Genomic DNA, 27588 nt, shown 5'->3' on the forward strand with positions numbered 1-27588 from the left:
TGGATGCTTCTGTATAAAATTTTCATCCTCCCATGTGGAATCTTCAACAGGCGAATTTTTCCACTTATTGAGATACTCTGAAATTAATTGATTCCTTAGTTGTCGGGTTCTTGTCTCCATGACTACTTCAGGATAAAATATGATTTTTCCCTCTTCGTCGAATTCTAGAAACACTATTTGAACTGAGAGCTTGTCACCAATAACCTTCTTTAAGCATGAAACATGGAAAATAGGGTATACTAGGGAATATGTAGGCAACTCCAATTTGTATACCATAGTACCAATCTTTTGCAACACCTTGTAAGGACCGTAGTACTTGGGTGATAACGTATTATCCTTCCTAGCTTGCTTGAGGGACATTTGTTTGTATGGTTGTAGTTGTAAAAATACCCAGTGGCCTATATCAAAAGTTCTTTCACTGCGACGCTGATTTGCCTGCTGTTTCATTCGATTATGTGCCAAAGTGAGGTTATCCTTTAAGAGTTGGAGAACTTGTTGTTGATACTCAATGTGATCTTCCATTGCTTGAACCTTAGAATTTTCTCTTAAATATGATGTGATGGATGGTGGATGATATCCATAAAGTGTCATAAATGAGATCATTTTCGCTGCAACATGGAACGAAATGTTATACCACTATTTAGCTTGAGGTAACCGCTTGACCCATTGTGTTTGTTTATCATATACAAAGCAACAAAGATATCCTTCCAAACATTTGTTCACTATCTCAATTTTCTCGTTACACTGAGGATGATAAGATGAGCTATGAGCTAATTGAGTGCTAGGAAAATAAAATAATTCCGTCTAAAATTTTCTAGTGAAAGCGGGATCTTTGTCACTCACAATAATCTTTGGGTTTCCATGTATATTTTGAATTGTTTCCATAAATGCAATAGCAATTGTATTGGATTCAAAAGGATGAGATACTGCAAAAAAGTGTGCATACTTAGTAAGTCTATCAACTACCACCATGATGACACTCTTTCCTTCAAACTTGGGTAAATCTTTGATAAAATCCATTGAGACCTCCTCCCACCGCTAACTTGGAATGGCTAAAGGTCATAATAGAATTGAGGTCTTAATTGTCTCAATTTTATTTTGTTGTCAAACCAAATAGTCCGTCGCAAACTTTTGAATATCAGATTTAATACCATCCCCAAAAAATTCCTTCTTGACCCTGTGGTATGCTTTTAAAAATCTTAAGTGCCCTCCTAAAGGGGAGGTGTGCAATTCCAAAAGAATCTTTTGCTCAAGTTGGGAATTATTACAAAGATATATGTGATCTTTGTACCATAATGAATCATTTTTCCATCTAAATGTATTAGATATACTGGGATGTTATTGACAACAATGATAATTTATATACTTATTTATACAATAAATCAAATACATCACCTCATGTAGTGTTAAATTGGTAGAAATAGCCTTCATCATGTTGTTAACCTTGTCTTCTCCTTTTTCCCTACCTCTTCATAGGATAATGTTTAGTGATATGTCCCTCTCGTTTTCTACTTATCAAAGATTCGTTTGGACAAAGATGTTTACCACCCCATGACAATGATTCAAATTACTAAGATTGTCATTTTATGCCTTGTAATCATCTCTCCTAGATTTTAAGGACAGTCGAGCACAATCAACCTCCATATGACTTCCAGTACTTTTTTACATCTCTTTGATAAGATGACCTCATACAACTATTCAAAGATAGACATATTTTCTCACCGATAATACCAATAAAAATACATTATATAATTTAAAAAAAACATTAGATTTAAAAGAACTACATAAATTAGATCTCCAACATTAAACAATAAATATATTAATTTATTAGCCCCAGGGGTTAGCTTAGTTGGTCAAAAACCGTGCCTCGCCATCGGGAGGTCACAGGGTCAAATCCATCCGAAGCCCTTGGGGTCAGGTCTTGCAGTAGGCCGAGGGGCGATTTAGCCTAGCTATCGCCCAGATTTTCCCGTGGATGTAGCGATCACTCACTGACCAAGGTGCTTGTGAACCACATGCAAAAAAAAATATTAATTTATTAATAAAGTTAATATAAAAAGAAACACACTCTCCTTTATCTTTAACTTGCTTATGAAAAACATCTTACTTTTTCATGCTTGAAGAGTCACATAAAGACTTTAGTTTGTCCCATTACATAACCCAACATTGAAGATCAAAAAATGGATATATCCCTTCATGACTTAACATCTTATCCCTCCAATTGCTTTAGTGAGATATATATGTCTCGGGTTCAATCCATGTAGTTGAGTCTCTTTCGATTAAAACAACTTTATAAAACATCTATGAGACCAACTACTTCGACACATTAAGATTAAAATAATGCATGTTTGATTCAAGAAGAAAGAACGTGCATTATCATCACAAAGAGTAGCCAGGATATCACTGTATATTTACAATAAACAACTCAAGCAACTCGAAAATCCTTGCACAAGCCATGCACCACATGGTTATTGCTTTAATTGGTAATGCATATAGATTCTCTACATGTGGCCTTGCACCTCAATCCTATGAGAAACCCATATTCTCTACATGTGGCCTTGCATCTCAATCCTATGTGGCCTTGCGCCTATATTCTCTACATGTGGCCTTGCTCATACTTGCTGATTTATTATAAATATGGAAGTTCAATTTTTGTTGGTCCATGCACATTTATAACATGCACTCACTTGTATTATTCAATACCAATCAAATAAATAATTGTGTATGTTATGAAATGCATTAAAACCCTTTATTAATAAGTTTTTAAATGTATTTTATGCAGTGTTAGAGTAAGCAATGAACTTGGTGCCAGAAACCCAAAAGCAGCAGCATTTGCAGTGATAATGGTTACCCTGATGTCCTTCCTAATATCAGTGTGTTTTGCCATTGCAATTCTTTTGTTACGAAATGTTATGAGCTATGCATTTACAGAGGGAGAGGAAGTATCACATGCAGTAGCAGAACTTTCTCCTTTCCTTGCTGTCTCGGTTATCCTGAATGGTGTGCAGCCAGTACTTTCAGGTTCTTATTTATAAACACTTCTAATTAATGTTAAAAATATATTAATGTTCACTCACAGATTTGATACATTGAAAACACAACATTATGATAGATGTTTTTTTCCTTCTGTATTACTCCACAGGTGTTGCTGTCGGTTGTGGATGGCAAGCTCTTGTAGCATATATTAATGTAGGTTGTTACTATGTTGTTGGGATACCCACAGGTTGCATATTGGGTTTCAAATTTGGATATGAAGTCAAGGTGAGTTGAAAAGATATATATTTCACATGTTAAGAGAAATTATAAATTTCGTTTAACTGTGAAAGCATTATTACTTATTTATGTTTGACTTAATATTGGTTTTTTTGTTTTAATTTCAGGGAATATGGTTGGGGATGTTAGGGGGAACATGCTTACAAACTTTAATTTTATTAGTCATTACTTATCGAACAAATTGGGACAAAGAGGTAAGGATTATGGTTTTATATATAAATATAAATTTTATAATTTTCATTTTTATATGGTAATTTTTATTTTAATAATTTATATAAGTTTTTTTTATCTTAAAATAATTATCATTATTTTAAGATTTTAATAATATGATATGATTTAAAGCATTATTAAATAATATTCTACATCGAAACATTTGATTATAATATCTTATTTAATTATTAATATTGTATAAGTTAGAAATGAGCATTCTTAATTAGTTATCAACTTCATTTTTTTAAATATTTTTTTAAATTCCAATATGGGTTGAAAGAAAGCATATGGAAGTATGTGGCGGCATTCTCTTGGAAGTGTTCAAGGAACCATTTTATTTGTTGATTAGGCTATAATGCAATTTCTCTAAATTAATAGTGAATATTGAGGGGTAGAGTATATATATTTATGTAGGCTCTCGTAGAGAGAGGTCTCTTCTCACACAAACAAGAGGGTTTTATATACCAATTTGGTGTTTGGCTTGACCATAAACATAAAATTAGATTACTATTATTATTATTTATTGTCCTAGGTTGGTAGTTCAAGTGGTTGGGAGTAGGGCTTTTTCTCTCATCCACTTGGATTCAATTCCAAGGAACATGTTTGACATCATGTGATAAGACTTGAAGAGTAGGAACCCCCACCAATGTGACATCTTGACTCTTGCTAAGTCATAAGCTATTAGTGTCTATACTCTTGGTGTTATAGTTGCAACTACAAGATTTGATCATGAAGCTCACTTAGGTTACTTCAATGTGTTACCAATTTTCCATGGTTAAAACATTAAATAAATTATTATTATCTACTAATTAATCAACATTTACATTTTTGTTAATTTAATGTCATTTATTTGAAATTAAGATGATATTTATTTTTTAACTTCATTTTTATTAGTATAAGAGATGTCAATCATTTTAAAATCATTAATGCTGCATGTCACTCAAAAACTTTCATCTAATTCAAAAATCAATATTTTCGCTAGTGGTTATTTGCGGGAAATAATCTCTTAATTTCAAAGTATATACGATTATATTCTTAATCAAAGTGATAAAACCCTAAAACATGAGTGCAAAGGGAACTCACAAAGAATTCTCATTATTAGCATAACATCCTTTCCTCTCTATTTAAGTTTATTTTCCTCTAGCACAAGGGTGGAATATTTAAATAGTGTATAGTAAAATTTACAAGAAATATGGGATGGTGGATTAAGAGAAATTCCTATGAATTGGGTTACAGAGTCAAAATCAACAAGTAAGAGGGTTCAAACAAGATAGAAAGAAGCATAGTCATGTTGTCATAAACATTCTATAACTAATCACACAAAGTCATGCAAAATTTAAAGAAAGGGCCTTGAACAAGTCATGGTGAGTGTTTCACCTCAAACTTATTTCTTTTTGTTGAAGCATAAGATCACTTCTTGAAAATATCATTGCCCAGTAGTAATATTAGCAACAAAATACATCCATGAAAATATAAAAAAAAATGATGAACCTCACATTTACAAGCTTGTTAATTCTTTATTCTAACAAATCTTCAACTAGGCTTGGAGGGGATCTCCTCATAAATCCAACCATGTTCAAAAATATAAAAGAGTTTCTCTTTATATAAAAAATTTAACTCAACCTCCTACCATTAAAAAAATAACAAGTAAATCATATATCCACTTTTCTGTTCTACAAAATTTTAAATTATACATAAGGATTCTCTCTAAAGATACAAACTCTTAAAAGATAATAAAACATGCTTAGAAATGGGCCTTAAATGAGCCTTGGATGCCACTTTGACAACATTGTTTGCAAAATTATTCCTTGAAATGTTCTTCTTTGAAATGTGCTTCTTTAACCATTGAAGAGGATTCGTTATGCCATTTGTCTTTCCTTCTCCTTAGAGTGCTAATCAAGGCAACCTCTAGCAACCACTCTTGCTAAAATAACCATAAACACCAAGTCAACGAGAACATTCCTCTCTAGGGTATTCTTAGGCCTTGGATAATGTGTTAGTCACCATGTTTCACCCTCTCAAAAGAATGCTCTTAAAAAATGCTCCTTTTATCACTTGGAATAACATAGAGAAATTGTTAAAAGAAATGCTCCCTTGATATGCAAGGTGTTATTAAGGGCTCGTTAATCCTTCTTGAAATACCAACCAATCCCTATTCTCGAGTTGTGTGATTCGATAAATGTGAAAAAGGTGCCTCAGGGTCCAATGACTCGTTTTTAAATGATGCATACATGCCACATGTCTTTTCTAGCTAGGGAACTCTCCTTCCTTGACCATTTGACCAAGAAAAATATCAATGGGGTGCCCATAGAAGTGGTGCACTCTTAGATAATGTTTTATTGATGAATTAAGGCCTTGTCAAGATCCTTAGAAGTAAGATTCCTTCCTTCGGTGATACAGATTTTACCTAATATAGCCAAAGAATATGATGTTCCACCTCTAAATGTGAGGCAATACTTGAATGCTAACCATGTGAATCATATGCCATGTGTTATCATCCAAAAAAATCTCTCCTTTAATAACAACAAAAACAACAACAACAACCCAAATGACCACATTTTCTTGTGGTATCTACAAAGTAGACTCAAGTTAGTTATTAGATTTAACGAATATCATATGCTCTCATTAATTAGCATCCTATATTTACACAAATGCCAATAAAATATGGAAAAATCAACTCCTATTAGATGTTAATTGCTTGCTTATTACTTGAATACCTTGTGTCCTCATGGAATTCCCTAGAAGCTCTAATAGTAGGAAATGCCTCCAAATATGCAATGCTTCCTTGGATACATGAGATGCATGCTCAATGAACAAATACACATGAAAACATGTAGAAAATATATCCAAAAGGTAAATCTATGCCATATGTGTAGCACTACCTCAAAATGTGTGCACTCAACTATTAAACATTCCTTAAAGGATGTGAGCATCCTCCAACCACGTGAAAGAAAAGATCATGTTAAGGAAGAGGATGATTAAATAATGCTCTCAAATTCCACATCTACATCTATAGGTAATTTACTTCTAGAAAACTAATCATTTTTTAACCACTGCTGAAAAGATCACCTCCAAAATGGATCTACATATTGAGGGTAACAACTAGCTGCATAGGGAGACTACACTCTTTGTTGTACAAGAACTCCATAATATTTAATTAAAAATACATAAGTTAATATTAAAATATATTTGGGAAATATTATTAATTTAATTATATTTTATGTGAAAAAGATAATTTTTTGGGAGGACTAGGCAGAAGAGATTAATTGCAAATATAGGAGTCAAATAAGGTTGTCCCATATATCTTATGTTTTTTTGGAATTTACATTGAAAAGTTACTTTTCTTTTAAAGGAAGTAGGTTCTGTAACATTCATTCTTAATTCCCAAAATTTTAATATGTTATTAATACTAATAATGTCGAATGACTAGCATGGATACTTTAACATAATCCTTTTGATGTAAATATTCATTTTAATTTAATATATATTACTAAATCTTAAAAAGGGGGTATCCAACATAGCTCCCAATTCTGAAGAGAGAAGCTTGCTTGATGGTAAAAGATATCAGGGGAATTTGGGAAGTTTCCATACCTACTTGAATTAATTGTCCAGGTCTATATTTGGGTAACTAAACTACCAAATTTGCAATAGTTATGAGAATAATGGAAGAGGGAGAGGGTGGGGTGTGGGGGGAGGGGGGGGGGGGGTGGGTTAGGGGTTATGTGGTACTAAACTTACTAGAAGTATGAACTACATGACCCTTCTATAGGTTTTTGGTGGACCACGTATCTCAAGGAAAGGAATCTATTTCTCTCGATTGGCAATGTGTTAGTTAGGGAAGCACTTGTAGGGATGTGAGAGAGAGAAGAGATTAAATACAATGAAAAGCATAAGAGAAGAGAAAGAAGACCAGAGAAAGTGTGTGCAAGGGAACCGTAAAAACCATGGGAAACAAATGAATGGGATGAGGTTACTAAGAAGGTGACTCTAAATAGAAGGAGATTGAAGCCTTCTAAGTCACAACCATCCTCTTTGGAGTTGTGATTTTGAGTTATGGAATTGGACAAGGGAATCACTAAGTAGGCCTTCGACATGAGTTAGAGGGCTAGGAGGAAATTTTGAGTGATTTTTTGTAGAGAAATGTTTAGGGAAAATTGGTTTAGTGAAGGGCTCCCATTGTTCTATGCAAGCCCAAAGAGGCCATTCTATGATAGATAATAGACCGTGTAGCTCATAAATAGAAAGGGAAATTCTTGATTCTTGTATGTGTAGAAGAGTAGCTTTCATGTCCCTTGACCTGACATGAAAACTACAACACCCCAAGAGAACCTTTCCCTGAAGGCATCGGATTTGGCTCAGGGGTGGTCAACTACAAAAGAGATTGTAGTGTAGTTGAGCATATGGTGGGGTGGAATGTGCACTCCCTTCTTCATATTCTAGCAAAGATTAAGTAAAGTAGAAACCATCACAGTTTCTTGGTTAAATATAAATGATGAGCTAAAGGTGTTATGAATCCTTTCATGAATAAATGTTATATGCATAAGTATTCCATAAAGGATATTTCTTGTAATATATTTGAAGTACTTTTGATTTGTGAATAGTAACCAAAGGTTGATGGAGCTTTAAGGCTCTTCTTGTATTCTTTTGTTTTAATCGTTGTTACCAGACTTGTGTCTGTGGGGGGTAGGGGTGGCGGGGGGAGGGGGAGATCTGTGATTGTATCCCTATTGAATGAGAAGACTTGTAAGTCGTTTAAAGAGGATAGACCTTATTTGCTTTAAAGATAAGACATAATGCTAGCCCCTTTGTGTGTAATTATTTGGATACAGATAGTGTGATGAGTGTAGTTTGTAACCAAAAGGAATGAGAATAATTCTCATTTAGCTGGGAGAAGTTGAGGATAATTGGCCATTGGTCATTGGTCATTTTGTGTCTTTCTGTCATGATGATGCTTTGTTGAAGATAGTGTTGGATGCCTTCATAGGATGGAGAATATTTTGAGAATTTAGAAGTATCTGGGAAATTTTTCTACAATATTATTAGAGTTAGTTTCAATTCTTTGAAACTAGTTGAAAGGATTAGTAGGATGTTCTGAAATTTGGGGATGATCTTTAGGATTTCAAGGATTTCTTATCGAAAGTTTTGTAAATTTAAGGATTGAAGACTTTTCCCCCAACCCCTCGTCATATTATCTGATAGGGTGGTTATGGCCAAGATCTAATTGAATGATGCTTAAGTCTAAAGGTGGACTATCAAACTATTAGGATATCAAGCTTTGGTGGGAGAGAATATGTTGAGCGCCTTCTATTGTGAACCTCCAACACTGACAAATATCAATACCTATGCTAGTTACTAGAACCATTCTATTAGTTGACTTTTCTTTATCATGTATTGACTATTTTCCTCATATTATCAAATTTCATAGTATCAATGCCTTGCTATCATTTTTTGGAGTATAGGAATTACAATAGTTTATGGTTGAGCAAGAAAAGTATTGAGCTATTGGGTGTCATGAATTGAGAGGTTGAGACACCAAATATTTGGGTTTCCTCCATAGAGCAATTAAAACAAATAAGGTTTAGGCATGATATGCTATCTTGGTAAGTTTGGCTAATGTGGTGAGATGGCATATCACAATGTGGTGGCATGATGAGAAGGTGTTAGTGTGGCAATATGATGAGAAATGATGACATGCGTAGTAGTGTTGAGGTGGTATTCAAGGTAACAGTGTTGTATAATTCATGATATTAAGATATTAGACTATCAAATGTTAAGGCATTGAATGGCCAAATGTTGGGATATTGAGTGTCAAGTGCTAGGTAATGCCTTTGAGAAACCCCCATCACAATCCCTTGATACTGACAAATCCCGATACATCCATTGATTAATAGGGATTATTCCTTCCAGTTAGCATATGTCTATTGAGTCTAACAAGCATCATTGGCGGGGTTCTATAATTGTTTGGTGTCTTGGCGACCCGATAGGATGAAACCTTAGTGGGAAAAAACTAAGTGGAGTGGTGGAATTAGATGGCCCATTATCGGATTAGATTGGGATTGATCAACAAGGAAAGAAAGAATATTAACAAAGTGGTGTATTGGCTTGATGATCATGTGGCTAATATGATACCCAATTATCTAAGCAAGTTGATGTGGCAGTTAACATGGCATGCATGAGGGCGACACATGGGAAAAGGGACTACCACATGCCTATTAAGTGGTATGGTATCATATGTCGATGTGACACTTCAGGAAAATATTCTAATGGGCATATTTTTTTGTTCAAAGCTCATAATGAGATGAAATTTATATAGTTGGAAAGCTCTTAATCAAAAGATGATGATGGTGTGTTATAGACATTTTTTGGCACTGCAACCCCAATCAAACATGTCCATAAGCCAAGGGCTCCTAAGTCCCTAAAAGTGTTGTTTCACACCCTAAAGGAGCAAGGTTAGCTGATGACATCATCTCCCAGAAGTTCTCCACAGTGAACTACTCAGAACTGGTCAAAGCTAGACCATACAAACTGCCTAGTGCAGAGGGTGCGATGCATCTCACCTGCCCAGTGAAAAGGGTGTGATGCATACTGGAAAGCCCTTCTGTAGGGTGCGATGGGCGAGAGTAGACAAATGGCAGAGACAGTTTGAAAGGTGGATCATCACGGAATCTTCCAGAAACTTCGTCTGTGACACTTGCCTCTCTGAATTCGCCCAGGGATGAGTAAGAGATCATCAATCTCCAAGTGGAATCAAGAACTATTAGAGAGAGGACACTAATCAAAATCCCAGAAGCTGACTCACCCCCCTGCAATCATCTATATATGGATCCCTCATCCCAGAGATCCAGAGGCTGGAATTTTGTATCTTGTAAGGAAGTGCTGTTGGTTTCTTGGTGGAATATCATAGTGTTGGGTGATCTAAGCTTTTCATGAGGTGAAGAAGGGCTTTCATGCTGGGAGGATGACACTGGGTCAGAACAATTGGTTGTAATCCTCTTTGCTATTCTTGATATTAATAAAGCTATTCAAGTTTTCCTCCACATTCTTGTGTGTTTGATGATATATGCATTTGTGTGGTCAATATATATCTGGTCCTATATTGTTTATGATTGTAGATCTCTGTTCTTCGATAGTATTATGCTGCTTTGATTCCATAGGTGCTCTTTGAAGCTGGGTAGACGAAGGCAAAGCAACAAGGATCTGTCAGAAGGGAGAGGAACTAAGCGCAATACTGAGGCTGGTGTCCTTTGTTCCCCTCTTATCTACTTCTCATAAAGGACAACGAAAGTAGCTTTAGTTTGTTTGTTTCTAAGATAGCTACTAGTCTTAGTGGGACTAGCAACTCCGAGTGGACACTAGATTTCCCAATAACAAAATGGCGACTCCACTGGGGAGCGAATAGATTGTTTGCTTGTCTATATTTGTTTGTTTTATAAACTTACAGACGGAGCCTGAAGTCAAGCCAGCTAGCCTTCGAACTGCATTTGCTATGCAAGTGCAAAGTAGATCAATGCTGCTTCAGTCTATCTCTAGGTTTTGTTTATAAACTGAACAATCGATTTGCAAACCTTCTAATTGCCCTAGTGGTGGCTCTAGTAACCTCATTAGATCAACCCCTATGATTTATATTTACTGAACATCATTAGCTCGGCCTAAATCCCTGAACTAAGCTGCAAACTGTGACCTGGAACCAAGTTGAAGTCTTGTCCCTGGACCATCGCACTTTCTCCTCTTGGGAATCTGGATGCATCGCACCTCCCATGTGTAGTAGGTGCACTGCATCGCACTTTCCTTGTGTTGCAGGTGCGCTAATCAGACAAGACCTCTTCTATTCTCAGATTTTGGTTTCTGTGTTCACTCTCTTCAGCTTTATTCAGGAGTTTTTCTGTCTGTGATCAGTACACCACTGTAGAAACTCCCTTCTTTTGCATGATTCTGCCTCCATAGTACAAAGAATTGTGAATGTTTTTATGTATTGTGTGCCATTTACAGTTCTCTTTTACAAAAAATAGCATAATCAAACTGTCGTCTTTTGATTTGAAAGTGTCGCAAGTGTTGTTTTCAGTTAAAGAAAAGAATTCTATTGTTCTTGACGGTTGATTATACAGTTACTCTTGTATTTGATTTGAATTAGTAGTTTTTCAAGTGTCAAAAGCAGTTCTCAATTCAAAATAGCAAAGTGTCATCGTTATCTTCCTTTCGTTTTTGAAGAGAAATTTGTTAGTACTGTCTCTTTGAAAAAATAATTCAGATTTGTACTTAGCATTCTTCTTGTCATTCACACATTAAGAAAGCTGAAAACAAATACATGCATATGCATTTGCATTTAGACTGCTTGTTGGTTTGATTTAGGACAGTGCATCTAGTGTGTGCTCTCTGCTCTATGTTGAAAGAATATCGTCTCTCTTTCTTTAGTAGCTAGGATTTTCATTGCAAAAAGAAGATTAAATGATTGTTTATCATTTTATATTGCATTTTAGGAATTGTATATCTACATCACGCAGTGAACTTGAAAGGAAAATTTCTTAAGAAAGATCAACTGTAAAATAAATTTAATGAACCTAAAAACGCTTTGGAACCTAACGCACAAAATTTAGAAGTCTAGGCTAGAGATGTATTCTGGCGTCGTAAAGCCTGGTAACTGTCGCTTTCATTGTTGGTTGGGTGATTCCTCCTCTTTGAGACGACAAGTGCCAGTACGGACTTATGCTCCCACGTACCGTCGAGTATATATTGGGAGACCACAATAGGCTATATCCTTTATCCATAGGAAGACGTGTCTGCCGCCCTATCGATCGCAATGCACTGAACACAACATGCGGTAAGATTGACTGCCGTACCGTAAAAAGTATTCTGTAGTTTTGCGATTGGTTTGGTATTCCCTCTGTCTAGATTTCCAGAGTAGTCTCTTTCGTTCCTTTTCAGACTCCTTAAAGGAAAAGGTCCATCTGAGCACTTGTCACTTCAGGCTCATTAAAAATCGAAGGCGACTAGAGTCATCTTTTGTTTTTTCTCGACTCTTAAAAATTGAAAAACAAGTTGTGCCAAAGTGTCTAAAATTTATTTTAATTGGAATAATATCACCATTCCCACGTTGGTCTTAGGTTGAGAAAAATGGAGTCCACCAACCAAGGATTTCCCCTTGGAGGAAATCCTAGTCCTTTCTCCTCTTGGGAAGATGTTGGTGCACCTCATATGGCCACATTGTCACTTCCAGGATTGACGATTGGCTTACTAATATGGCTCTTCTTGACAACCGTCGTTCAGAACACCGTGATTCCTGAACAATCGAGTCAGCAACTGGATGATACTAAAGTTACCCCCCAACCTTCTACTTCATCCGATTCTCCCTCTCCTCCTTCCTCTTCGCTTGATAAAGCTGGTAAGGCCAAAAATCAAGTAACTAAGAAGGAGAAGTAGGGGAAGGAGAAGAAAGAGAAGAAGAAGAAGGAGTCGAAGGCAAAAAAGGGTAACTGGGCATCGCCTAGTGAAAATCCACACACTGCACCATCCAAGCCTAAATCTCCATGTGTCATTTGCAAAGGAGACCATTATCATCAAGATTGTCCTTGCATCCCTTGGATCTTAAGGGACTAGTCTCCTCGTTTGCACAATCCGGTGTCATCAACCTCTGAAGATCATGTTGAAAGTACACCATCAACTAGTGAAAGTGAAGCATTTGGATAAAAAAGGAAATGTAAATTTCCTTGTAAACTATGTGAAGGCGATCATGTCGTCCACCATTGTCCCTTCCTAGACAAAGCTAAAAGAGTCTTGGATGACCATCCTGCTTCACTGCTACTGCTTCCTCCCGGATACAAGAAACTCTTGCCGAGCCCATCACTAGTTGAAAATCCGACCGACGCCATTGTGGTCGGTTGAAGCATATGTCATTAAAGATAAACCCGCTGAATCCATACCAGACGAAAGTCAAAAGGTTGAGGCAGCAGTCGACCCGGTCTTGTCTTTGGAAGGTCCATCTTCAGATGACACAATCACCAAAAAGAATGAGAACGACACCGTTCAAATTATTTTCGTAAACATAGACTCCGATGAACATGGGGGCAGTCTACCCGTTCCTTTACCGCAGGAAGGAAGTTCTTCAGAGCCATATCCGACCGTCTATTCAGTCCCACCTCCAAGCAACCTAGTCATTTCCTTCGATTGGAATCTACTAGGTAGACCCCGGGTACTGGCTAATGTACCATTCTGAATCATTGTACAAGCTTACAAAATGATCATGGTCGGTACCATCATAGATGAAGGGGCTTCTGTGAGTATCCTTTCCTCAACTGCTTGGGAAGCGCTTGGCTCGCCATCGCTTCTGCCTGAGATGAGAAATCTGACAGGCTTCGACAAAGGAACCAATCGATCATTAGGGATCCTTCCCAATGTGCCCATAACGTTGAGAAGGAAAACCATTTACATGAACGTAATGGTAGTCCAAGGACCTCTAGATTATAATCTACTCCTTGGGTGCAACTATATTTATAGCATGGGAGCCATTGTCTCCTCACTCTTTAGAGTAATGTGTTTTCCACATGAAGGCCGAGTGGTCAAGCTCGTAGACCAGCTTTCGTTCCCCGGCTCACACATAGCTAATAGTCAAATGCCATCCCTAAATGGTCTTTTCATGTAAGGAATGTCTCATCAATCTCCAGTCCGTCCACCTGAAGAGCGCGAGTGATTCGGGAGGACATGACTGAAACCCAGGGGGCATGCACCCTGGTCTGTTTCGGCAGGAAAACCTTGGGTATAGGGTAGGTTTCCGCGGAGGATATATGACTAGTCTGACACACCCGTCTATTTAGGAAAATGGGATTAGACTGGAATAAGATTCCTTCGTCAAAGTTATGTGAGTGGAGGTGACCGCGCCACTCACCTTTGTCTATTTCGGTAGACATCGCCAAGGAAGTGTTTTGTCTGCAACATGGACGGAGCAATCTTATGGTAACCTGGAAACTCTACTTCGCTATGCCTGGGGGCATGCAAACCTTTTTGACTGAAAGTAAAGAGCGACCATTTATTTTCTTAGTTTGTAGTTTCTCAACCCTTTAAACTCGTAGGATTGGTCGTTCCTAGCTTGCATAATGAAAGGATCCGGAGCAAAGTTTTGAATGGTGCAAGCTCCCTAAAAATTGAACCTATCGATGAGACATCCTTATTATACGACTGGCACGAGTAGCTTTTATGTGAAGTTCAAGCTCATTAAAAATTAAAGCTTAACAATGAGCAAATGTTTCCCCCAGAGTTTAAGCTCATTAAAAAATGAACCAATTTCCGGTAAATAACCATTGTGAATGCATTATCATCAGCTTTTGAGCCCTGGTCGTGTTCTCATCATCACCTCCACTCTGTTTTAGCTGATCATTCACCTCCATTTGATTGTTTACCCCTTTTTTGAGGAACAACTGCGAAGAGTGATCCTATTAGCCATCCTTGTGACACTGCCGTGATTGGAAAATTCCAAACCTTACCTGGAATCAGCTGCTACCTGAAATTATCACTCGTTCCTCAAAGACGAGTCTCCTTTAAGCTCTTTTCACCTGACTTGTAAAATATGAAAAGATTGCCGAGCAATTGGCCTCTCCAGCTCGTTAAAGCTACCGGAAGTGCTATCCCTCCTCTAGATTTTAATCTTTTTGGACCTGAGGGATTATTACACAAAAAGATCGAGCGCTTGTTTTGTTCAGCTCGTTAAAATTACCGAAAATTCATCCCTTTCGTATTATTTTATACTTTTTCAGACTTAAGGGATTATATGACGAAAAAGGATTATTGGAGTTTCCTTTACGTCCCTTTCAGACTCTCTAAAATTGAAAAGGACTGAGTTATCTTTGTCGTTAAACTCGTTAAAACCAAATAGCGACAAACTTGTCCATTCAGACAAGAACGAGTTTCACTGTCACTAGGCTCGTTAAAACATAGCAACGGGTTTGCCCGAAGGGAAAATTATAGAACAAGCATATGTTATCCTCCTCAAGCTTGATAAAAATAAAGAGGTACTAGTCAACAATGACTGGGGAAAAATTTGGAAGAAAAGTTGAAGAAACTTTATTGGTAGCAAGTTTCTCTTGAACATGACACTTTCACTCCGCATTCGAGTCAGGTTGGGTTGTTCCATTCACTGGTCATATCACCATTGGTCCACCGCACCATCCATATTTGGGGTTAACGCTACCAATCCATGTCAGTGTCGCCGGTATGTTCAAGAGAAGTCGCTCAGAGAATTCACCTGTGTCTCATCCGTTGCAATACATTCACGCTCCATTCTTTCATGACTGCCACCCTGAACCCTGTATCATCAGATCGTTTTCACCTCCAAAATCATTTACTCTGTTCCGTGTCATAGATGTGGGATTCATTAAGGCCCTCCTACGACGGGTCGCTTCTTGTCGACAACAACTCATTATCCAAGAAGTCGACTTAGGAACAACCCTTTCAGTACTTTGAAGCTTGCATGCCTCAATGGCAAGTTTCTCACTTCCGGCGATAGGTTTACATCAATGGCCTTCGACCGAAAGATTTTGCGTGGTGTTCGACGCCAAGTCCCTTTTCACACCACGCGAATTGTACTGTAGTACCTTGAGGGTCATCATCATTATCGGTGATTCCTCTCGCGCCTATTAACAACTTACATCATTGGCTGGTAATCAGGCGATGTCTTTCCATGTTCGACTCCAGAACATCTTTCACATGGATTGACTTGTACTCCGAGTGAAGATTGGACGAGTTTGAAGACCCCGGATCTAGTTTCATCCATCCGGGCTCTGATATATTTAGGAAAATAAAAACATCAAATGTACATTGTTGTTGCGCAGATGATCATCAGAACCGAAGGATGGTGACTCTATCAGAATCATCAGTCTACCACATAGACGGTTATCTGTCTTATGTACATGAAAATGAATTTATAAAGCTGAGCATGGGAATGCCTGCCTCAGCTAGATCATGAAAAATATTATGAAGATAATGTATTGTATTGTATCTTATTACAGGTCGCCTTCTAGCTCGAAGAAACTTTGGATCCTCATGATAAAGCATTTCACTCGACATCAAAAGATTAACGGCCTCATGTTTTAGGGAGCAACTATTATAGACATTTTTGGGCACTGCAACCCCAATCAAACATGTCCATAAACCAAGGGCTCCTAAGTCCCTAAAAGTGTTGTTTCACACCCTAAAGGAGGAAGGTCAGCTGATTACATCATCTCCCAGAAGTTCTCCACAGTAAACTGCTCAGAACTGGTCAAAGCTAGACCATATAGACTACCTAGTGCAGAGGGTGCGATGCATCTCACCTGCCTAGTGAAAAGGGTGCGATGCATACTAGAAAGCCCTTCTGTAGGGTGCAATGGGCAAGAGTAGACAAATGGTAGAGACAGTTTTCAAGGTGGATCGTCATGGAATCTTCCAGAAACTTCTCCTGTGACACTAGCCTCTCTGAATTCGCCCAGGGATGAGTAAGAGATCATCAATCTCCAAGTGGAATCAAGAACTATCAGAGAGAGGACACTAATCAAAATCCCAAAAGCTGACTCACCCCCCTGCAATCATCTATATATGGATCCATCATCCCAGAGATCTAGAGGCTGGAATTTTGTATCTTGGAAGGAAGTGTTGTTGGTTTCTTGGTGGAATATCATAGTGTTGGGTGATCTAAGCTTTTCATGAGGTGAAGAAGGGCTTTCATGCTGGGAGGATGACGCTGGGTCAGAACAATTGGTTGTAATCCTCTTTTCTATTCTTGATATTAATAAAGCTATTCAAGTTTTCCTCCACATTCTTGTGTGTTTGATGATATATGAATTTGTGTGGTCAATATATATCTGGTCCTATATTGTTTATGATTGTATATCTCTGTTCTTCGATAGTATTATGCTGCTTTGGTTCCATAGGTGCTCTTTGAAGCTGGGTAGACAAAGGCAAAGCAACAAGGATCTGTCAGAAGGGAGAGGAACTAAGCGCAAGACTGAGGTTGGTGTCCTTTGTTCCCCTCTTATCTACTTCTCATAAAGGAAAGCGAAAGTAGCTTTAGTTTGTTTGTTTCTAAGATAGCTACCAGTCTTAGTGGGACTAGCAGCTCCGAGTGGACACTAGATTTCCCGATAACATGGTGGCCTCAAAAATGATTTCTAAGGTGGTTTAAGGTTGATCAATTTGGACAAACCCACTCCCTTTAAGTAACTTAGGAGCTATATTTGGATACTGTTACAATGTTGATTAGGAATTAAGGGGTTTGGTATGTTACAATTGGTATCAGAGTAAAGGTTCAATACTTAGCATGGATGGGCTTAGGAGAGATAAAATTATCAAATTTGTGGTTCACCACTAGGCCTAGAGGGCCATAAATAAACCCCAAATATGCATTGGGAGTAAACAAAGAGAAAACTAGATTATGTTTGGCAACAATAGTGTTTCCTTATGTGACCTTGGATAAGTCTAGTTGCTTGAATTTTAGCAATTGTATAGAGGAAAGAGTTTTCTCCACGAGAATAGAGTCATGCTTGATTTATTTTTTCCTTGGTGGGTCACTCGCTTCAAGAATCTATCTTCTATGAATGTTGTTTATTTAGGAATCATTAAGTTATAATGAAACGTTATACCTACATGGTATGGATGCATGGTAACTTGTTGAATTTTGATGTGAGTACGAGTGGGAGGTAAGCCTATGGCTAAGAATGTCAAGTTAGGGGGTGACCATATATGATGATGTATGTGTAATGGAGATAATAATATCCTTAAATAAAGTTGATACAAGTACTCACTTAGGATGTGATTGAGGATGTTGTATATATTAGGGTTACTCATGGAAAAGGAAATTCTATTGGTAATAGTGCCTCTGTGCTTACCATTAGAGAAATGGAAAGCCTTTTTAGGATTCTTTGAATTTCAAAATAAAATCCCATGGTAGGGATGTGAGACCCACTATCTAAAATAAAATGGAAGGATATTAAGAATAGGTCAATGTTGTCCTTGGTATATGAAAGAGAATTTGAGGTATCATAGTGAAATGGGTTATCTCATGGGTGAAAGAGTTGTACATAAATGATAATGCAGACCAGTCGAGTGAGTGATGTTGATGAGAGGACTGAATGCGTTTGATCTTTTTTAGAGCAAGGTTAAGGCTGTCAAAGGTGAACTAAAACTTTATAATCGTATGATGAGATTATAAGGACTATTGTCCAATATTAAAGCAACAAAATGGACATGTTTTTGTCATCCTTGAGGTAATAGGATGACTTGAGGTGGCAATGCAAATTGAACTATAAGTTCTTCACAAAGTCTTTCCAATATACATAGGAAATTGCAATATGGAAAAACTACCATTAGTGTGAACAAGATTAATTCAAAAAAGGTTCTTATCCCAACTATTATTCGAATATATGGGATAGAAATTAACAATATAGAAAGAAGTGGGCCAAAGAAAATACTATTGAAATGTTGCGGGTGCGTAGAGGAGAAATTGGGAAACTTCTTCATGACATACCTTATAAGAAGTATGGTGATAGGGACATTTTAAATATCTAGAAGTATACTACAATGGATGGAGTAAACATAAGTGTGTATACTATTTATTCAACGATGGATACTCAAAAGGTTGACTTCCAAGATGCAATGGTGTAGATGGAAAGATAGAAGGCATGCCAAGAGTCCTTGGCTAGTATAACTAGTTACAAGAAGATAACTAGGGAATTTAAAAAGGTAGAGTCACCTACCATTCGTGGTGAGCCTAAGAGAAATGAGGAAACAATGAAAAAATATGTTTGTTGTGGAATATAATTATTTTCCCAATTTTGAGGTATTTTATTTTATCACATTTGGACCCCGGTTCCTGATGGAGGTCTGGGGGGGGCTTTCCCTGCTACTACTGTTGTGGAGGGGGGGGTCCAGGGGGGGTAGTGGCAATTATTTGAAGCCTCTCCTTGGTGGGGGTTTGGAGGTACTACCCCTGAAGATATTTTTTTTGGAAAATTTTCCTTGTAAATATTGTAATTTGATAGTAAATATTGACCATTCATCATTAGGTCATGGATCTGATAATAGATATTATTTCTGGGTTTTTTCCCCTAGAAAGAAATACACTTTTTTTTAATGAGGGTATTGCATTGTAATAATGTATTATTGACATAGAATTGTAGTTGGGAGAGAGGATACTTTGGGAGAGAGAAGAGGATATTGCAGTGGATGTGATGTAAGTTGTAATACTTTCATTTTTGGTTGAATGGAATAAAAGGAAGGACTCACTAGTTCTCCATGGATGTATCCAAAATCGGGTGAACCATGTACATTGGTGCCTTCTTTGTGTTGTGTCATTTTATGTTTTTATTTCGACATCCATTTTGATTTTATCTGTGTTTTTTATTTCCAATAATTGGTATAAGAGTTGAAGGTTTAGTTGGTTGATAAAACTCATAGAAAGGGAGGGTTATCGGTTTGAGTGGGAGTAATGGTGAAAGAAGTTTTTAGGGTTAAGAAGTTTAACGACCAAAACTACTAGTTATGGAAGATGTAAATGGGATATTATCTATATCAAAAAATATTATTTCACCATTGGTAAAAATAACAAAGAAGCCATAAAGTACGAAAGAGAAATAATGGAGATTCTTGAAAGAAAGGAACTAGGAATAATATGAATATTCTTGGTAGCATAGTTGGCTTTCAAAATTTTAAAAGAAAATACAACATGTGGTTTGCAGATAAAGAACATGTATTTTCCATAGTGATGTTTGAAATTTGTCGATGTTTCAAATCCAAAAGAGAATCCATCTTCGGGAAAATGGTCAAAAGGAGGAAGACACAAAGAGAATGTATAAGTATAAAGAGGCCAATGAGAGGGAATGGCCAACTGATAAAAAAATTCTAATTTTTACTTTTATTTTTATGAAAGTGTTAATGTTGATAATAATATTATTTAATTTGTGAAGATATAAACCAAACTAGAATTAATATTAATATACGATCTAAATATAATACACAAATATTATTAATAATACAATCCAAATATTATTAATACTAATACTAATACTAATAATATTAATATTGTATTATTATGTTATTGTTATGTATAACACACACACACACACACATATTTATATTATGACATTGATATTATATTAAAAAACGATTGATGAATAGGGTTAGGGCTAGCATAGAATGGTAATTCTGTTTAATCAATTACTATCTAAGAAATCAAGGCCAAGACACCAATGGTTAAGATATGAGTGAGAGAGGCATACTTGAGGAGTTGTGCGACTAGTATGTGGTATCAAAGATAGTTGATTACCACCATCCCTATTAATATTATAGGGATGTTTATTATCTCAAGGGTTTCCCTAATTCATATTATCTGATAGTGGTCTTCTCTAGTGATGACCCTAACATTTTTCAAGCAAACATGATATTTAGTCTTCAAGGAGTGTTCAACAAGGACTAAAGAATGTAATCATTTATTCCTAATGTTAGCTCCATGCTCTTTTAGTCTTATTTGCGAGTAGTGTCTTGTTTCTCCAATATAACTTTTACCATAAGAGCAATCTATTATGTAGAATCCTCTACGTTGATGATGATTAATATTGTCTTTGATGGATTTCGTTGTTTTCTTAATTGTTCATAATGTTGTGAACCCAGTATTTATATCTTTCTTACTTAGGATCTTTGCAATATTGTTAATAACTCCATGGATGTGAGGAAGGTAGGCCTTACCACTATGTGCTTGATGGCGCTATGATTTAAGTTTACTTTCAACCCTTTTCATGGCATTCTTGATGTTCATGTTCTTATATCCTATACTTTTAAAGACCGTATTCAAGTTTTTCTTCTCTTCATTGAAGCGATCCACATCAGAGATTATAAGGACTCTAAAAGTAAGTGTATTAAGTACACCAAACTTTTGGTTAGGATGATGATAGGAATCAACATAAAGGCAACTCTTGTTGTTGTCTAGGCTACCAATGGATCTATCAAGATCCTTTCCTACACTTCAATCACCAAACCTAACACTATAATTTGGTACATTCTTGATGATATTGTCCAAGTTTTTGTTGTTGATGTTTTTTAGAGTCACCTTGATGTTGATTCCTATAATCATCCTAACCAAAACTTTGATGTACTTAATACACTTGTTTTTAAATCCCTTAGAGTCTTTGATGTTTATCACCTCAATGAATAGAAGAAACACCTAAATACAATCTTTAAAAGTATAGGATATATGGAAATGGACATAAAGAAGGCCATTAAAAGGGCTGAAAGTAAACTTAACTCCTAAGGCCCTCAAGCACACAACGGTAAGCCCTACCTTCCTTACATCCATGGAGTTACTTACAAGATTGCAAAGATCCTAAGTAAGAAATATATATATATTGGGTGCACAATAGTAGGAATAATTAAGCAAAGAATGAAATCCGTAAAAGACAATATTGATCATCATCAACTTAAAGAAGTCTACATAATAGAAAACTCTTGAGGTAAAAATTATAATGGAGAAACATGATGCTCCTTGTAAATAAGACTAAAAGAGCATGGAGCTGACATTAATAATGAATGGTCACACTTTAGCCCTTGTTGAACACTTCTTGAAGACTAAACATCATGTTTTCTTGGAGAATGCTAGGATTATCACTAGAGAAGGATGTTGTTAGAGAAGTTGAATCAAGGAAGGCCTTGAGATAATAAAACATCCCTATAATTTTAACCAGGATGACGGTATTGAGATTAGTGGTAATTGGATACCTTTGATACCACGAACTAGTTCCACACCTTGTCAGGTATGACTCTATACCCAAGATTCTTAACTATTGGTGTCCTGGATATGATTTCTTAAATCATAATTGATTGAACAAAATTACCATTCTATGTTAACCCTAACCCTAATCATTAACTATTTTTTAATATATTATAATAAACTGACTCTAATGCTTCTTGTTACATACATACATACATACATACATACATACATACATACATACATATATATATATATATATATATATATCTATATCTATATCTATATCTATATATATATATATATCTCTATATATATATATATATATATATATATATATATATATATATATCTATATATATATATATATATATATATATATATATATATATATATATATATATATATATATAATTTTGATTATTAATAGTATTAATGATATTTGTATTATATATACTATTTATAATATTTACGTATTATATTAACATCATATATTAATATTAATTCTACTTTTGGTTTATAACTTCATAAATTAAACAACATTATTATTGACATTAACACTTTCATAAAAAAAAAAGGTTATGGGTTTTTTTATCAATCAACCATTCCACTTCATTTGCTTCTTTATGGTTATACATTCTATTTGCCTCCTCCTTCTTTTGACCATTGTCCCAAAGATGGATCCTCTTTTCGATTTGAAATGTCGACAACTTTCAAACATCAATATGGAAAATATGAGTTCTTTGTTTGCAAAAACATACCACATAAAACTAAAATATACCAACCTAGGGTTTTATGATGCCATTGGCTAAAATATATGAAAATCCATTAGGTTCCAACAAGGTATTTCTTATGAATAATTTATTAAATCTGAAGATTTCATAAGGTGGGCTTGTTGTTGATCATTTAAAGGAATTTAATATAGTCACCAGTCATTTAAGTTTTGTATAACTAAACTTTGATGATGGGGTTAGGGATCTTTTTTATTTTATACTCATTTCTAGAAAGATAGAATGACTTGGTAATGGCTATGGGTAATTATATCTCTAGGTTAAGCACTTTAAAGTTTGATGACATTTTTGATGTTATCCATAGTTAGGAAATTTGAAGAAAAAAATCATAGGTGATATGTAAAGTAATTCTTTAAGTGTAGCGAACATGGGAAGACAAAGGGAGAGAGGAAAGAGCCTTGGGAATCATGTAAATAATAATAAGGGTACATATAAATACAAAGGGAGGCTAGAATGTTGGCATTGTGGGAAGAAAGGACATAAGAAGAAAGATCATTGGTCTCTAAAAGAAAAGAAAAAAGCATATGGATAACATGAGAATAATAAGGAAATAAATGTAGTGGGCAATTTGTTACAAGATCATTTAATCCTTCCTAAAGATAGCCTTGTTCATTCTTAGGTGATAAACTCAGTGTCCTCATTTTATGCCACACCCCATAAGAAATTTTTTCAAGATTATCAATCAAGGTGATTTTGGACAAGTTTATTTGGGTGATGATGAGTCATGTAAAAATTTGGGAAAGGTTAAGGTATGGATAAAATTATAGGATGGAAATAATTGGTGGTTGTTAAAAGAAGTACAAAATGTTCCTAATTTATGAAGAAATATATTCTCAATAGGGAATTTGGGAAGTGAAGGTTGTACAGTCACATTTACAATAAATTCATGGAAGGTCACTAGAGGATCTCTAACAAGGTGATTTTGGACAAGTTTATTTGGGTGATGATGAGTCATGTAAAAATTTCGGAAAGGTTAAGGTATGGATAAATTATAGAATGGAAATAATTGGTGGTTGTTAAAAGAAGTAAGAAATATTCCTAATTTATGAAGAAATATATTCTCAATAGGGAATTTGGGAAGTGAAGGTTGTACAATCACATTTACAAGAAATTCATGGAAGGTCACTAGAGGATTTCTAATAATAGAAAAAAGGAAAGAAGGTAGGTACACTATGTTTATGTACCAGTAATGTTTGCCTTTTTATTGCTTTAGCTTCTAAAGGAGTGGATATAGTATTGGGGTATCATACGCTTGTGTACATGATGAGAAAGGGATGCTGATTCTCCACTCAAGGAAATTATTTCTAGATTTGAAGAAGGTTGATTTGGACTTTTATGAGCATTATGTCTATGAAAAATTAAAAAGAGTTAGATTTGTTTTAATTAGGAGGGAGAAAAAGAGTGAAAAATTAGAGCTTGTGCATATATATGTGTGGGGACCAACTTAGGCATCATCTCTTGGTGTCTCTTATTATTGTGTTACTTTGATTCGTAAAATTCTGTGGATATTCCACTAGACAATTCATTAGAACATATTTGATAATAAAATATTAAAATGTAGAATTTCTGCACAATTATAGTTTTATTAAACTTTAAGATCTATAGAATTAACTGTAATTAGTGCATGCATGCAAATGGAAATTATGCAGAAAAGTAGAGAATGAAAAACGCTCACACACACACACACATAAGACACAAAATATGCTCTAGGAAACCCTTTTGGGAGAAAACCCAGCTGGAAGGTGAGGTCACTTCACTCTCTTTTTCTATCTGGAATATAAGGTTGTAGGTACAAAGAAGTAATGCATGTGGCTTGTGGGCTACTACAGCACACATATCCTCTCTATGTGCTCTACCTCCTATCTCATCTGGCTATCTTTGGTCAAATATGGAACAAAATGCTCTCAAAAGAATGGAATGCATCTTCCTCCTGTTGGTTCAATTATAACACAACTTGATAGCCTACTAGTGGTTAAGTTTGACTAAATCAACTCTTAACTAGAGTTATAATATAGACTCTTCTAGAGTATTTTACATAAAAAACATGTGGCTATCCCATTTTCCATGAATTATGGGGGTTGACAAGGCATCCTCCCGAACTATAGGAATGAAAATAGGAAGGTCAACTTCTGAGTGGCATAACTTTTGCATACTAAATTTGATTGATATGATTCTTGCGTCATTGGAAATATATCTGTGTGCAGAACAACATGAAAATGTACCACATTAAAGAGGAGAATTTTAACCCCCAAAAAATGTCATTTGATGCCTCAAAACACTCCGGGAAGATTTCAGACCATGTTTCACCAAATTGGGTCCTATTGTTAAAAAAGTCCCATGAATCGATTCCTCCAATTTTTCCACTCCGAATGCATTGATATGGATGAAAAAAATATAATGATCCAATCTGGATCATCCTTTTAATGATGATATAACTAGGAAAACTTAGTTTTATTGAATTAGAAAGAAATACAATGTCTTTGATACTTTTAAGAAATGGAAATATTTGGTTGAGAATGAGATAGAAAATAAGTTGAAGTGTTTCGAATTAGATGTGAATAATGCAACAAGGAGTTTGATATTTATTATTCATATCTTGGTATTTATATAGATAATAAAGTTCTAAGAAAACCACAAGTAACTAGTGTGTCAAAAAGGATGAACAAGATAATCATGGAGCATGCAATGAGTATGAGATTGCATGCATGATTTCCCTCACAATTTTGAGAAGGTGTTTTTTATACTACTATTTACTTAGTAAATAGAGGTCCTTCAAGTTCCTTGGATTGTGGCATTACAAAGGAGGAATGGATAGGTAAAAAATCAAACTACTCGTTTTTGAAGACTTTTGATTGTCAAGCATTTGTCCTTATTGATAGATAAAATAGAACAAATCTTCAAGAAAAATCCGAGAAGTGTACTTTTATTATATATGGAGTTAATTATTTTGGATATTGCTTATGAGATCTATCAAAAGCACAAAATAATTAGGAGTAGAGATGTGGTATTCAATGAGAAGGTCATATGCAAAGATCAGTTGTAGAGAAATAAATAATAAAAATAAAACATAAAATACACAGTGCTTGATGGAATCACTTAAAAAGAAATTCCAAAGGTGCTAGAAAATCAAAATATTCAACAAAAACATCAAGATTTAGCTCACACTCCTAAAAGTTTCATTAGAAGATCAACTAAGTCAAGTAGACCCCCTAATTGATACTCTTCATTGTATTATGTATTTTTGGCTTATTGTGGTCAACTAGAAAGATACGAAGAAGAAATGTAGGTAGAAACTAGAAAGAAATGGGAGCAAGGTATGGAATAAGAGATGGAATTTTTGGTACATAACTATAATTAGGATTTGGTCCTGTTTCCTTTGGGTAAAAGAGAATGGCACAATAAATGGGTTTATAGGTTGAAGGAAGAAGATGTAGGCAAAAAGAGGTACAACACTAGATTTGTTGTAGAGGGGTTTTCCTAGAAGAAAGGTATATATTTTAATGAAATATTTTCTCTTGTTTTCAAAATGACTTCAATTAAAACTATTTTAGGTTCAATGGTAGTAGAATATTTGCACCTTGAGTAGTTAGATGTAAAGACAACCTTTCTCCATGGGGAAACAACCACAAGGATATGAGGTAAAAGGAAAGGAAAACTGAGTATGTAGACTAAATAAGAGTTTGTATGGTTTAAAGCAAGCTCCAAGGCATTGGTATTTGAAGTTTGAAAGCTTTAGGATAGAACAAGGATATAATAGATGTCATTCTAACCACTGTATTTATTTAGGAAACTAGATAATGCAAACTATATTATCGTGTTATTATATGTAGATGACATGCTTTTTGTAGGGTCTAACATGCATGATATAAATGTGCTTAAAAGAAAATTAGTTAATTCATTTTCTATGAATGGTTTAGGTTCTACAAAAAAAATAAAATTGGTATGATAATAACAAGAGATGGGAAAAACTACAAATTAATATTGTCTCAAAGTAAGTACATAGAAAAGATGTTAGAATGATTTAAAATGAATGATACAAAACTAGTTAGTATGCCTTTGGCTACCCATTTCAAATTAACTAAAAAGATGTTTTCGAAGACACAAGAAGAGATAGACTACATGTGCAAGGCTCAATATTCATTAGCAGTCGATAATATAATGCATGTGATGGTGTGCACAAGGCCATGTATTGAACATGCAATGGGAGTTGTGAGAAGGTATATGAACAATTTGGGTAAAGAGCATAGGAAGGAATAAAATGGGCTCTCAGGTATTTGAGAGGAACTATTACTCAAGAATTATGGTTTGGAGGTTAAAACATTATTCTACTGGGAAGTGTTGGCTCAGATATGAAAGGTGATATAAATAGCATGAGGAGAACCATAGGATATACTTTTACTATTGGTGGAAACACATTAAGCTATATTTCTAAATTTAAACCATTTATTGCACTTTCAACAATAAAATTACAATATGTTGATGCTATAAAGGGTAGTAAAAAGATAATTTGGTTATAGAGGTTCATGGAGGAATTGGAAATGAAGAAAGAGAATAATAATTTTTATAGTGATATAAAGAGTGAAATTCATCTTT

At 35.4% G+C, this 27588-nt stretch overlaps 1 protein-coding gene across 2 annotated transcripts in view; it reads left to right on the forward strand.

The window, feature by feature from the left end:
- The window catches only part of LOC149230650 (protein DETOXIFICATION 40-like), a 186060-nt gene that overhangs the window by 140898 nt on the left and 17574 nt on the right, over window positions 1-27588 (forward strand). The window contains exons 5-7 of one of the 2 annotated variants that reach the window (XM_089379032.1): window positions 2783-3021; window positions 3224-3261; window positions 3381-3467. In XM_089379032.1, the coding sequence (XP_089235158.1) occupies window positions 2783-3021; window positions 3224-3261; window positions 3381-3467 (364 nt within the window). Of the gene's footprint in view, window positions 1-2782; window positions 3022-3142; window positions 3262-3380; window positions 3468-27588 lie in introns of both variants that reach the window. The other variant, XM_089379031.1, reaches the window with a different exon arrangement.

This window comes from Pinus tabuliformis, chromosome J (genome assembly GCF_031772625.1).
Source record: "Pinus tabuliformis cultivar Carrire ecotype Pingquan chromosome J, CPIR1, whole genome shotgun sequence".
NCBI classification, from domain to species: Eukaryota; Viridiplantae; Streptophyta; class Pinopsida; order Pinales; family Pinaceae; genus Pinus; species Pinus tabuliformis.